The sequence below is a fragment of the Bison bison genome, unplaced genomic scaffold (genome assembly GCF_000754665.1).
Source record: "Bison bison bison isolate TAMUID 2011002044 unplaced genomic scaffold, Bison_UMD1.0 scf7180017864079, whole genome shotgun sequence".
Classification (NCBI taxonomy): domain Eukaryota; kingdom Metazoa; phylum Chordata; class Mammalia; order Artiodactyla; family Bovidae; genus Bison; species Bison bison.
This window is the reverse complement of record NW_011494651.1, coordinates 1430632-1444952: the sequence shown is the minus strand read 5'-3', so window position 1 is coordinate 1444952 and position 14321 is coordinate 1430632. Positions and strand designations below refer to the sequence as shown.

Here is a 14321-nt window from a genome sequence, read left to right as displayed (position 1 = left end):
GCTTGAAAACATAAAGGAGCGCGAGTGGTCTAAGAGATCCATTCACCCAGTAGTGGAGGCTGCAAAACCAGAAAAACCCAGCCAGAGGCCAGAGACCGGCAGCCAGAGGCCAGAGACCGGCGTCCAGAGCCATCACAACACCTCAGTCTCACTTCCTGCAACCCGGCAATCAGCACCGGAGCTGCCTCGGGGCCCTCAGACACAACCCTCAACTCATCCCTTGATCGCTGGCTATCATGAGCTGTCTACTTCTAATTCACTTCTGATAGTTACATACTCTGTCCCCAAAATGATGAGTCCTGCTTCATAAAAAAAAACCGATAGCAATGTACATGTGAACGATTTTACAGAAAAAATCTACAGCAAGGTTCATACTTTAACGTTATGCTTCAATTGAGGCAGTCTACAGTCTCAAGAGCTCGTGCTTGCACTGTCCTAAAATGGGTAGGTTATGAGAGGATAAGGGGAAAAAACGAGAGAGGGAGTTTTATGAGCATTCTGGGGAAGAAATGATATCTTACAATTCTGGAAATAATATATCTGCAATTCAAAGACTGACATCTCCAACAAATTCTCAATTTATATTTGAACTACTCCACCTGTATGATTTGTTGAATGGCATGCCACAAAGGCCAAAACTTTCATTAACCTGGACAACAGGCTAACCAAGATATAGGCTATTGCTGGATTAATCTCATTAATCCTGTCAAAAATTACATATATGAGAAGCTAGTACATTACAGGGAAAATGATCAATGACTCTGGCATTAGACATACTGAGTTCAAATACCACCTCAGCCACTTTTGTAACCCAGGGCAAACACCTTAACCTTAAAAGTCTCAGATACCTGATGTGAAAAAATGGCAAGAATAAAACTATTTCAGAAGATTTCTCTGAGGATTAAAGGACAGTGGTTGCATGCTGCCTCCATTCCTAAGAGTGATGCTACCTGGAGGAAAAAGTCAAGCTCACTAGAGTAGCAGTGATAATAGAAATATGCACGCAGAAACACCAATTCACTTTCACTGAGCGATGATTGCATGCCAGCACTGAGAGCTTCATGCAGATTTCAGTTGGTAACCACAACGATTTCATGGGTGCCTACCGTCACTACCCTCATTTTACAGAGGAAACAGGGTTCCAAGAGGTGACTTATCCAAAGCAGAGAGCGACATAACCAGCACAGCTGGCCTCCGCTCTTCTATCCTGTGCTATACAGATTATAACTCTGCAGACAGCTTTGCTGAAGCGCCAATACTTTGGTCACGTGATGCGAAGAGCTGACTCACTGGAAAAGACCCTGATGCTGGGGAAGATTGAAGGCAAAAGGAGAAGGGGGTGGCAGAGAATGAGATGGTTCAACAGAATCACTGATTCGTGGACACGAGTTTCACCAAGTGGGAGATGGTGCAGGACAGGGAAGCCTGGCGTGCTGTAGTCCATGGGGTCGCAAGAGTCAGACACAACTGAGCAACTGAAAAACAGCACAACACAGATACAAACGTGGTAGCTACACAAGCCGGTGTCCAGGAGCAGCTAGTTTAACTCAGTATCACTCCAGTTCACTGGGAAGGGGGACAAGAAAGTTGCATCAACACAGGCACTCATTTCTGCATAATCACACTCTGTGAGTTGATTTTAACCCTGTATCCAAAATATCTTCACCCAGTAATCAGCCCAAATAAACTACCAGGGTGAAGGAGTCAACTCCCCCATGACAACCATAGAACCAGCACAAGAAAGCTTCGCCTCCCGCTTACACGCCCACGCCGGGGGCAGGGAGGGGCACCGTTCACCCTCAGGCCCTAGGGACCACGAGCAGGGTCTTAATGAACACCAGGCCTGCTTCACTGACTGAGCCCCCAGTGGTTTTTAATCTAACAGCCCCCAACCCGACTGGATTCTCTAGCTCAGCAGCTTGAGGCCACAGCCTGGGCATTCCTCAGTAGACCTGTTGTGTGTCCCCAACTGAGACACCACAAGTGCCCCAGAAATCTCCAGTGCAGTCCCTCATCTGAACCCCAGGACATGGAACGTGTCCTATCTTCTCAGGAATGTGTCCTGTCTTCTCAGTTCTCAGCAATGTGCCCTGTCTTCTCAGTTCTCACAGGGCAGCATGGAGCGCCACTCCAGAAGCAAGGGGCGAAGTTAATTTCATCAAACACCCCCGCTGAGAAAACCATGTCTTTTCAGTTCTGTGGGCCTGTCAGCACGGCACTCTGAAGAATCATCCATCATTGCCCAAAACAAGTCACCAGGGGACCCAGCAGCCTCTACTTCTCCACAGAGCTCTGAGCGCTCCTGCAAAGCCCCCATCCCCTCCTCCTGCCACTGAGCAAAGACAAGCCACCAGGCCCAGCAGTTCCCGCAGCGAGCTTCACCCGAACCAGCCGAGCCACGCCAGGCTCCTGGCAGCAAAACGCGTCCTCCTGGAGGATGGGATCATCTGTGGTCCACAGTATCAACAGAGTCGGCATCCTGAAGAGATGCTTCAGTAAGTATTTGGTATCAGTAGAGTTTCTCATTCCAGTAAAGTTCCAGTACTGATTCTGGCAGGTGTTAAGAATAGAGAACTCAAAAGATTCAATCTTTGTCCTTGAAGAATACATATTCCAGCAGAAAAGCAAATAATCATGACACATGTGCAGGTGAGGATGCAAATAACTTTGCCCGAGCAACTCAGGAGAGCCAAGGGAACACCGGCAGTATCTGCAAAGGCCCACGTGGACATGGAATTTTTCAGTAAACAGGCACCACCACATGACACCATCTGCAGGCGGCTGAATCTGAGGATGTGGAGGACCCTCAGATGCAGAGGCCGGTTGTAAGTTACACTCGGGTTTCCCACTGCACTGCTGGTGGGCACCGCTAAACCCTCGAGTTGCTCAAGCGTCAACCATACTTAAGAGGACTCAAATTCACAGCAACAGAAAGTAGCACAGTGGTTTCCAGGGGCTGGGGGAGGGGTAAATGGGCAGCTGCTTAATGGGTAGACTTCTCTTTTGTTTAATTTTTGGCTGCATCAGGTGTTAGCTGTGTTCTCGGGTTCTTCCTTGCTACGTGCAGGCCCTCAGGTTGCCCTGCGGCACAAGAGATCTTAGTTCCCCAATCAGGGATCGAACCTGCGTCCCCAGCACTGCAAGGCAGATTCTTGAACACCAGGCCCCCAAGGAAGTTCCCAATGGGTACAGTTTCAATGGTACAAGAGGAGACAGTTCTGGAGACTGGCTGTACAACAACGTGACTACACTTTAACTGCCGAACTGCACATTTTTAAAAGGCTACAATGGTAACTTCCGTATTAAGTGCATTTTATCACAGTTTCTAAAGACACTAAAGCCCACGTCTAGTCAAAGATGGTATGTAAACCAGAGCTGTGACAGGAGTGAACTCTCCACATACCGAAATGGTCGGAGTGAACTCTCCACATACTGAAATGGTCTGGGTGGTCAGGCTTACTGACCAAGGGAAGCAGGAGCGGAGGCGGCGGTGGGGAGAGAGCACTGAGGTTTCCCATCCAGCGAGTGATGTTACAGTAACAAATACACCAGTGAGAAAATCCACTCAGTCACACAAGCTTTCATGCAAAAACTTGTCTAGCACCTATCATGTGCCAAGCACTGGTCAGGAAACACGGACAGCACAGAATAAAAAGGACCAAATCCTGGCCCTCACGCTGACAATCCAATGCTACTGTCGCACACTAGCCAGCAAGTGTGTGAGCAACAGAAGTACTTCTCCTTTGCAAGAAAAATGAGGTGACATCTGAGCAAGAAATCTGTACGACGCTGCAAAGCAGGGGCTGCAGTTTCTGTAATAAAAATGGGAAATGTTTGGTCCATCATCTTCACTGGGTTAGGAAATGGATCAGTTAACAAAAGATCATTTGATAGGAACATGTAAATAACAAGCTTGGATACTGAAATACAATGAAACTGTGTGTTCTTGTTTTCGATGTTCCTCACTGCAGAGCAATGTACTAATTTATAGCACTGTTCTTCACATTATTTATTTTACTTCTTTTTCTGCAGGAAAAGTATGCATATGTGGTGGGGGGGTACTGGATTTATAAATATGGCATTTAAATGAATTTTAAAAGCATGAACTTCTCCTTTTTGTTAAAGATATTAAAGAACAAAAAAACACTACTTAACAAGACTACAAAGAAATGCATGAAGATTAACTGTTGGAACCCAAATGCACTGAAAGAATTTCAAAACCACGGCAATTATAAAAATTGTGACTATAATCAAAGATTAACATTTTTTAAGGTTTTTGATCATTAGATCTGTGATTTCTGAATAAGTTTTGTTTTCCTAAGGCAACATTTCCAATCAGGTTAGGAAAAACATACGCTTTGGGGATGGACAGAGTCCTAGATCATTTTACTCGCTCCTCTGATTTTACAGGCCAGGAAACTGAAAGCGAGGTGAAAGACCGGGCCGAGGTCACCCAGACAACAGGGCGCAGGGCCAAGGTGTCACGGTCTCTGGGCTCCGCGGGCACGGCCCCTCCCACTACACGGCAGTGAAGGTCGAAGACACGTATTGATTTTCTTTCATTCTAGAGCACACACTGCAAAACTGCAAATCTACAGAGTGGATCCCGAATCCTGACAACAGGGATGTGAACAAATGAGCACATTCCATCTATAGAGCTCTAATACACAGATGCAGGAATTACTTTTATAAACGCGAAGGACAAGCCTAACATTTTGTTCTCAACATTTTTCGATATGGCTTTACTGAATAATGGCGCCAACCTGGATTCTGCAACGCTCGGTAAATCGCTGCTGTTGTGGCTGAGCTGTAATGTTAACCAACCAATTTAAAACCATTACCGACACAGAAACATGTATTTAGAGATTTTGTGCCAACTAAGAAACCACACAGTTTTTCAGTCATGTGTACAGGATACTCTATATGGAATGCTAAATTCTCAAAACCACACTGGTTTTTGGGGTTACCTTTCTTGATTGCTCATTTTGGCATACATGGCTTTAACCAATTCCGGGCTCTTCAGAAAATGGTCTGTAATAATCAAGAACCTAAGAGAAAAGGAGGAAAGGGTTAGGTTACTAGAAACATAGTAAAACAGACAAGGCCTTATCTACTTTATAGGCATGGTTTACGCATAAAGTACTCCTGTTGAATTTCTGAGTAGCTTCAATTAATCTTCAAATGTTTTAAGAGGGTCACATACTATTTTTCCATTAGCAGTGAAAAGACAATAAAAACCCTCAAAATATTTTTCTCCAATTTTACTTCTAAAAAATTTATCCCAGTGATTCAAATTTATTCAATTCAAGGAAAGGGCCTACCGTACTTTTTACTAATATCTAAGTTACGAAATGAAAAAGTTCACTATAGTTTAAATGATAAAATGAAATTTAGCTACAAGCCCGGGTATAACAAAACACATTAAATTCTTTTAGTCAAAAGTGTAGTGTTAAGATTAATCAGAGAAAAGACATGTCCTACTCTTTCCTGAAACACATGCCGCCAACAGCCACGGATACTGGCTCGACTGTCTACTCCTGAAGCGCTGTCAGCTCGACTGTCTACTCCTGAAGCGCTGTCAGCTCGACTGTCTACTCCTGAAGCCCTGTCAGCTCGACTGTCTACTCCTGAAGCCCTGTCAGCTCGACTGTCTACTTCTGAAGCCCTGTCAGCTCGACTGTCTACTCCTGAAGCGCTCTCAAGTTACCACAAAACATCATCACTGTCAAGCACCGCATTCATCGAAACTCAGAGATCAACCTGGGGAAGCCCTGAGGCAAAGATTATAAGCATACTTCTTCAAAGTACTACTGTGACAACTAAAAAGATTGAGTAGTACTATTAATTAACTCTGAATCGTATTTACCAGAGAGTATCTGAAGACTTAAGAACTAAGGAATATACTGCTCATAACCAAGGTTAGTACTAAGCATGACAGTAAAGCATTAACTATGTTGACAAACACAGTTTAATCACTTCTTAGTAAATAACATGATAAAAGTGTACCTTTTAAGTATGATAGTCAAATGAAACATATTAACTACCATACATAGGGTTACTTCATATAAAAGCAAAACTGAAACACATATTCTATTTCTCCTATAACCTTTCAAATAACTGAACAACACTGATATAAAATATTTCTAACAATAATGAATAATATTCAAGATTCTCAATTTTCACATCAACTTTGGTAGGTCATCTAAGTGTGACAATAGAGGTTCAGCCTATCAAACCAGGTATACAAAATTGTGATCCTGAAGTTCATTCATAAACCACCTACTTGGAGCTCAAAACATCTTCCCTCAAAAACTTTCATTCAAAAATGCAATGTTCCAAATACTGTGTGTAAGGGGCTAGGTCCCAGCCCCAACTCCAAACTCTAACAGTGAAGAAAGACACGTGCACAGATAGGTAATCAGAGAAAAATGCCTTCAGTGGAACACACAGACACACATCACAGACTACAGAAACAGCGGAGTTCATCTAACAAGAGGGCTGGGGTGGGGGGCGGGGCGGTGGGGCGGGAGGTGATGGATGGTGCAGGAAAATCAAGAGTCGGCGAACCCCTAGTTGAAGAGGGAAGAAGAGCATTTAAATTAGAGGCTACAAAAAAGGACCTGAAAGGCGACATGAAGGAAAGAAGGGCCGTGTGCTCTTGCTGTTGTTAAGTCACTAGGTCGTGTCCGACTCTGTGACCCATGGGCTGTAGCCCACCAGGCTCCTCTGCCCATGGAATTCTCCAGGCAACAACACTGGAGTGAGGTGCCATTTCCTCCTCCAGGCAATCTTTCCAAACCAGGTATCAACCCCACGTCTCCTGAGTCACAGGCAGATTCTCTCACCACTGAACCATCGGGGAAGCCCCATTTTCACCATAGAACTATTTAAAGGATAACAACTGTCACTCATAATTCATCAGTACCAATACAGGCAGAAAAAAGTATTCTGTCTGGACATCCATACAGACAACTGGAATTCTGTGCTACATTACCTTACCGTATATAACACTGAATGTCATAATCCTGGCTGCAAATAATATTATACACACCGAGCAATGGAGATGGAATGCCAGTGGGAGGCAGGTTTTTTCCTGACAACTCAAAAGTGGTCATTTAAATAGTTGTCAATTACCTGTTAAGTTTTTATTATGTTAGCTGCTGGGCCTGTTTTTCTAAATATAATATTACTCTCTGTTCTAGGGTACTGCACAAAGTTACAAGTAAATTCTCAACTTTCACTCAGATTTCATCGCACTGACTTTCTTACCCAATATCTGCTCCAGGGAAGAACCAAAGATAAAGACCTTCATAACCAGAAGAGATCCAAACGTGGTTAACATATTCTAAGTGACAAAATTCAAATTTGTGATTAAATTATTTTACAGAATTACTATTTCTGTAAATGCAAAAATTTTGTGGTAATATTTTATGAGGAAGGTGGGGTCCCACTAATCTGAAACATAAAATGCCACAAAGACATTTTACAGCCTGTAAGTAATACTCCAACTTTATGGAAAAACAGAACAAATTACCTTGGGAGAAGATCAAAAATACACTCCATCCAAAGCAGAAATCCAAGTAGAAAGGGCATTAGAGAAAGACATATTTACTTTACAAACAAAAAGGGCTAAGAATGGGATCCATTCCTAAGGCTTTTCTTGTTTTTTCAACATATGTTTAACTCTAACTTCTTGTTCAATTGTTGTAATTCAAGCTTTTACTCAGAACCTTTACCAGGAAAGTGACACCAACATGTCCTTAAGCAGTCGCATGTCTACCAGGACACTTACGGCCATTCCGACTCAGGCTGCTTTTGGTGAGCTTCTACAACATCAATCGCAATATTGAGGTTTTCTTCCAGCTCCTTCATTCTTTCAGAATTCAGTGATGTGAACAAAATCATTGACGAGTAGGCAACAATTTTTCTGTCTGGATGATTTAGGCAAGATCTTCCAAATAAAGAAATCAGGATGTTAGCCCAATGATAAAATATGACAACTCATAAATGACAATAATCCAACTAACAAATTCAGTATACACTGACATTTCTAAGGATTTAACGAAGACTCACAACTTTGAAACATTATTTCTGGCAAAAATGGCAAATATAAAATCAGTCACAAAACAAAGTATCTGATATGAAAGCTGCAGTTGACTCAGAAGCAAAAAGCAAGTAACATCTGCTTAAAGAAAAAAATAAAGTGATTACATTTATAGAGCATTTAAACGCTCATTCTTATTAGAAAGAAAAATTAAAAGGCAAAAAAAGATACTTCCAAGACTATAGGCATTTCTTTAACAGTTTGAGGGACAGAATGTGCCAGGGAAAGATGATATATGGAGAACCTGGGAGTCAAAAGCCTCAGGATAACTCCTGGTTCCTCCATTTATCAGCTGTGTGACCTTAAAAGGTCAATGGATTATCAGCTGTCAATTCTATTACGGTCATGCACTATGGCAGGACTTCTTTTCATTTAAACCTCGTAATACTCTTCTGGAGGAGGTATTACCCTTTTTCACAGATGAAGAATGTGTTGACTTTACTTGCCCAAGGGCACAAAGCCAATACCTGCCAAAGCTGAGTTCAAACCTGGTTGTATCTGTCTCACAAACGCATAGAGAGTGAAGTCACATAACTTCTTTCAGTGTTTTTTGACACAAAAATGGAACACGATAGCAAGACCTCCTTGGCTTCTGTGAGCACCAGGTCTGAAACGAATGTACAACCACCAGGTAAACTCCGGCTGCCCTGTTCAGGACCTCTCCTGTGTTCCTATGACACCTGGCCTCCCCTGAGTCACATCCCTTTTTACACAATGACACGCTTCCAGGATGGGCTTTGGGGAGTAGTGGATATACCTACAGAGAAGGCAATGGCACCCCACTCCAGTACTCTTGCCTGGAAAATCCCATGGATGGAGGAGCCTGGTGGGCTGCAGTCCATGGGGTCACTAAGACTCAGACACAACTGAGTGACTTCCCTTTCACTTTTCACTTTCATGCACTGGAGAAGGAAATGGCAACCCACTCCAGTGTTCTTGCCTGGAGAATCCCAGAGACAGGGGAGCCTGGTGGGCTGCCGTCTATGGGGTCACACAGAGTCGGACACGACTGAAACGACTTAGCGGCAGCAGCAGCAGGATATACCTAAGTTACCCTTTCTCCAATCAGCTAATTCAGAACTTGGCAAATATGAGGTGCTCAGACAGTTTTAAAGAACAAATTCTCAAAAGTGAGCGGTGTTTATTTCTATAGCTTGAATTCCACCAACTCTTCCTTCCAACCTAAGCTCAATTATTACTAACCATAAAGATTTTTTGCCTTCAACTCTAGTGACAGGAGTTTGAGAACCAGTTACCAACGCAGTGAGACAGAGAGAGCATGAGATTTACCTCATCCTAACTCTGTACAGATGAGTCCAGAAAACCTACACAATCACAGCACAGAGTTTGGGCAGCTGGTATTTAAAAAGGGTAGGCTTGGACCCCGCGGGCAGCACAGGGCTCCCGCTGCAGCTGCGCCATTCACCAATGGTTAGCATCAGCTCCGCCATTTGTCCAAACGGAGACAGTGCCGCTTGCCCTGCAGGTACACTGCTGCTGTTGTTTAGTCACTAAGTAATGGAGCCTGCCCTCTGTCCATGGGACTCTCCAGGCAAGGATACTGGAGTGGGTTGCCATTTCCTTCTCGAGGGGACCTTCCCCACCCAGGGACCAAATCCGTGTCTCCTGCATTGCGGGCGGATTCTTTACCACTGAGCCACCAGGGAAGCACAGGGGACTTACGTAGGGTGGGAAATGCACAGTAAACACCAGCTCAGGGCCTCTGGACACCAGCTGCTCTGGTGCTTACGCTGTGGCCACCACCAAAGACACCCCCTGGTTGCAGCGGACCCCGGATCAGAGGCAGGCCTCCTGCTCCTGGACAGGCCGTTCCCGTGGCCATCACCCGCCCACCTTTCATCTCAAGGCTCCGTTTCTTATGCACTAACACAGCTGATCAATGCAAAGTAGTAAATCACCAGAAACAATACCATGAACCAGCTGAGACAAACACATTGATTTCCCAACATCTTACACTTGTCCGTATCTACCAAAACGCACAGCACTGCGCTGAGCACATAAGAAATGCTCAGTTAATAAATATGTGATTCATTCATCACCCATACTTCAATGCTTTATAATTTTTTCTTTTAAATTTTTTCCTTACTAAAACGTGTCCTTAACAGTATTTACATAACCAAAACTTTTATTCACATAAAGTAAAAACTGACCCACAATGAAGAGCACAAATCTTAAGTGTACAGCCCAATAAATTACCAGATATGCACACACCTATGTGACCACCACCCAGACCAAGATACTGAACACTCAACCCAGGGGACGCCCTCACGCCTTCTCCCAGCAGCTACTGAACCCGCCACCGCCCGCCAAGAGCAACTACTGCCCTGAGTTCTATTACCAAGGTTAGCTCTTCCTGTTTTGGAACTTCATCTAAGTAGAGTGATATAACTACAACCTTCTCAGAAGTCAGAAAAATTCTTATCAATATACTCACAAGAAGAGCTCTGGGAATGCATGCATCCAGACAACAGACTGGGAGTCTTCATTCCGGGAGGCGATGTTGCCGAGAAACTGCAGGCCACAGCGAAATGCTGAGGGTTGACAAGAGCAAAACAGATTTGTGACGAAGAGAGTCTGAACTCACTAAAATATATCCTGAAAAGAAATATTCCTCATATTATCCAACAAGAAGTTTCTGCTAGCTTCTCTCAACTGTGCAGGCCTCTCACCACAGGGAAACTTCAGGCATGACGCTAGTATGAAAACGCATCAGCAAAACAACGCATGCTGCTGCTGTTCAGTCGCCAAGTCGTGCCTGACTCTGCGACCCCACAGACTGTAGCCCGCCAGGCTCCCCTGCCCATGGGATTTCCCAGGCAAGAACACCAGAGTGGGTTGCCACTTCCTTCTCCAGGGGCTCTTCCTGACCCAGGGATCAAATCCAAGTCTCCTTCATTGGCAGGTGGCTTCTTTACAGCTGAGCCACCAGGAGAGCCCTCATCAAAACAATATTCTCATACAAAAGTAACTAACTGTTAAAAAAGACTGTGACTGTAGGCACAGATTTACCTGTAATCACATTCAATATCACCGGAATATGTGTTCCAGTTGAAACAGTTACCCTTAGACTGGATTTAAAACATACATGTAAATACAAAGCTACAGAAGCACTGATGGTCAAAGAATGGTGAAAAGATACACAAGACAAACACTAGCCTATAAAGGTGGTCATACACCACTTAAAATCAGACATAGCGAACTTCAGGGCAAAAAGCATTATTCGAAGGTTTTTTAAAAAGTCATTTCAGAATTTATCAGAAAGGCATAATTTAAATTGGAATCACCTAATAACATGGTCTCAAATATATATAAAAGAAAAATGGACAAAAGTATAGAGCAAAGAGAAAAATTCAGTTAAATTCAGCAATAACAATATATTTTTCCCAGTAAATTATAAAACAAGCAGACAAAACGATCAGCATATTTAGAAGATTTGAGTAAGATTTAATAACAACCTAGTTGACATATTTAGACTATTTTAGCAAATAAAATTGCAGAATTCTGGACAAAACCCAGCATGCTGTCAAGCGCAGGCGAGGACGTGGCACGGAGGAACCCTGGCTCACTGTGGGTGGGACGAGGCTCACGCAGTCACTTCATCACACAGTCTGGTGGCTGCTTCCAAACCCAAACAAACTCTCAGCACACAACTCGGCAGTCGCGCTCCATGGAATTTACCCAAAGGAAATGCAAATTTATGCCCATACAAAACCCTGCACATCAATGTTTACAGCAACTTTACTCCTAACTGCCAACACCTGGAAGCAGCCGAGATGTCCCTTCAGTAGGCGAATGGATAAATAAACTGAGGCCCATCCAGACGATGCAGTATTATTCGGCACTAGAAAGAAATGAGCGACCAAGCTATGAAAAGGAACATTAAACACCAAATGAAAAGCCAATCTGAAAAGGCTACATACTGCGTGAGTCCAAGTCTACAACATTCTGGAGAAGGCAGAACTATGGAGACAGTGAGCAGACGAGTGGCCGCCAGGGGTTGGGGGCCAGGAGGGGGTGTGAACAGGCGGAGCACAGAGGATCTTTAGGGCAGTGAAACTTCTCTGTATGATGTTACAATGATGGACACATGTGCTACACATCTGTCCAAATCCACAGAACATATATGTGTATACATGTTATTGCTGTTCAGGCGCTCAGTCGTGTCCAACTCTTTACAAGCCCACGGACTGCAGCCCGCCAGGCTCCTCTGTCCATGGGATTGCCCAGGCAAGAATATTGGAGTGGGCTGCATTTCCTTCTCCAGGAGATCATCAAATCCGCATCTCCTGCTTGGCAGGCAGATTCTTTACCGCTGAGCCACCCGGAAGTCCGTGTGTCTACATACACATACGTATGTAAGAAAAAGCACTCAAGCCCATGGGAAAACCACAAGATTGTACTACACACACACCAGACTGGCAAAAATTTCAGTTAGAGATAACAAAGCGTTCATGAGAACGCAATGCACTGGAAACTACAGGTTCTCTGAAGTCCTTTACACCCGTGAACAAAGCACATTTGAATTATTTTTGCCTGAGAACCAGCCACCAACTGCTTCCTCTTAGCTTCTCGGCCTGCTCTGCAGACATAAAGGCAGGTCTTCAGACGCCTCCTCCATCAGCTGGCCCAGCCCGCCCTGTGGGGAAGGGAGAGTTCCCCTCTGGTTCTGGGGACATCCTCTGGCCCGGCTTCTCCTGCTTCTCTGGGCTCACCTCCTGCACGAACAGCTTCTCCAGAGACGCGCTCCCGCACAGCAGGACAACCAGCAGTGTCCAGCAGCAGGAGCTTCCTCGAGACACTTCGAAGCCAGTTCCATGTCCTGGAAGCAGCCTGTGGACGATGTCCCCCTGTACCCCAGAGGGTGGGTGTCCAGCAGGTTCCACCAACATCAGCCCTCAGCGACTTCAGCACCACCACGCCCTCCACAAGGAGGCCTGGATCTCAGACCTCAGCAGGAGCAGGGAGCTCCTTCCTGAGACACTCCTCTCAGCCCTGGGGCCCTGGCCGCTCCTCCTGTGTGCAATGCCTGTATTCTTCGGCATCCTCCTTATTTCTTAGTAGTCAATCCCCCGTTATCTCAAGCCTTTGTTACAGTTAGTAATTCTTCCTTTAAATTTTCCCTTTTCACATTGCAATGCGGCTTCCGTCTCCTGGTTGCACCCCAGCTGGTGCAGAGATGGCGAAAAGGGCCCGGCAGCGGGGAGGAAGGGAAAGGGGAGCAAGAAAAGGTGTTGTCAGGCACAGCCTTGGAAAACACACACAGCTCAGCCCGCCAGGACCGTGTCATCAGACAAAGAAGCCAAACTATTCTTTAACAAAGAAAATTTAGTATCTGGCCATTAGTTAAACTAAAAAGGCAACACTGAGGTAACAATGAGGTTAAGGCTACAGGAAACTACCACTCACCACCCTTAACACTGGAGACCCAAGGGGAAGGGGTGAGGCTCTGAGCACCCAGGAGCCTGGGGGCTCCGCAGAGGGGGCCCAGACCTCCCTGAGCGTGGGGCCTCAGCAAGGGCCAGGCTGGCTGACAGGTGTCTCAGAGGGAAAACCAAAAGGCTCCTGGGGGAAGGGAGCTAGAAAGGGGGCCATTCGAGGGAGACACGAGTGGGGAGCCGTCGCTCTCCTTCCTGCTGCCTCCACTCAGCCACGAGATCCTCCACTGGCTGAACCTCACAGAACATGGAGGAGACACGAGTCTGTGGACACCGCTTACCCCAGCAACCCTGAACGGCACAGATGGCTAAGCTCAAAGCTGCGCGACGACAGTCTCGGAACCAGAGCAACGCCCAACACTGGACAATCACTGATGCCGCTCGCACTGTGCTTAAGTGCTTTATTTACATAGACTCTTATTTACTATAACTTCCACCATGTGGCAGGGATCGTCATCTCCATTTTATGGGTGAAGACACGGAGGCACAGTGGTCAAGCACATGGCCCAGGTCAGCAACAAGCCAGGGCCCTGGTCCACAGTGGCTGCCGCCCCGGACCGCACACCCAGGAGGACAGACAGCCGGCCACTTCCCACGGGCACCCGACCCCGGTGTGTAGTCTGCAGTCGCAGACACTGCTGTGGACACCTGGCCGCCCACCCCTGCCCCAGCCCCGCCTCAGCTCACACCTGAGACCGCAGGCCAGTGCCTCACGGGCCCCAGCTCCGCCTGCCCGGCACCCATGCTGCGGGGTCAGCGCG

General features: G+C 45.6%; 1 protein-coding gene across 1 annotated transcript in view; it reads right to left on the bottom strand.

The window, feature by feature from the left end:
- Positions 1–14321, bottom strand: part of ATXN10 (ataxin 10) — a 151673-nt gene that overhangs the window by 90733 nt on the left and 46619 nt on the right. Inside the window, exons 7-9 of the mRNA XM_010837627.1 lie at positions 10560–10656; positions 7793–7951; positions 4968–5048 (exon numbers count right to left, since the gene is read on the bottom strand). Coding sequence (XP_010835929.1) covers positions 4968–5048; positions 7793–7951; positions 10560–10656 — 337 coding nt within the window. The remainder of the gene's footprint in view (positions 1–4967; positions 5049–7792; positions 7952–10559; positions 10657–14321) is intronic.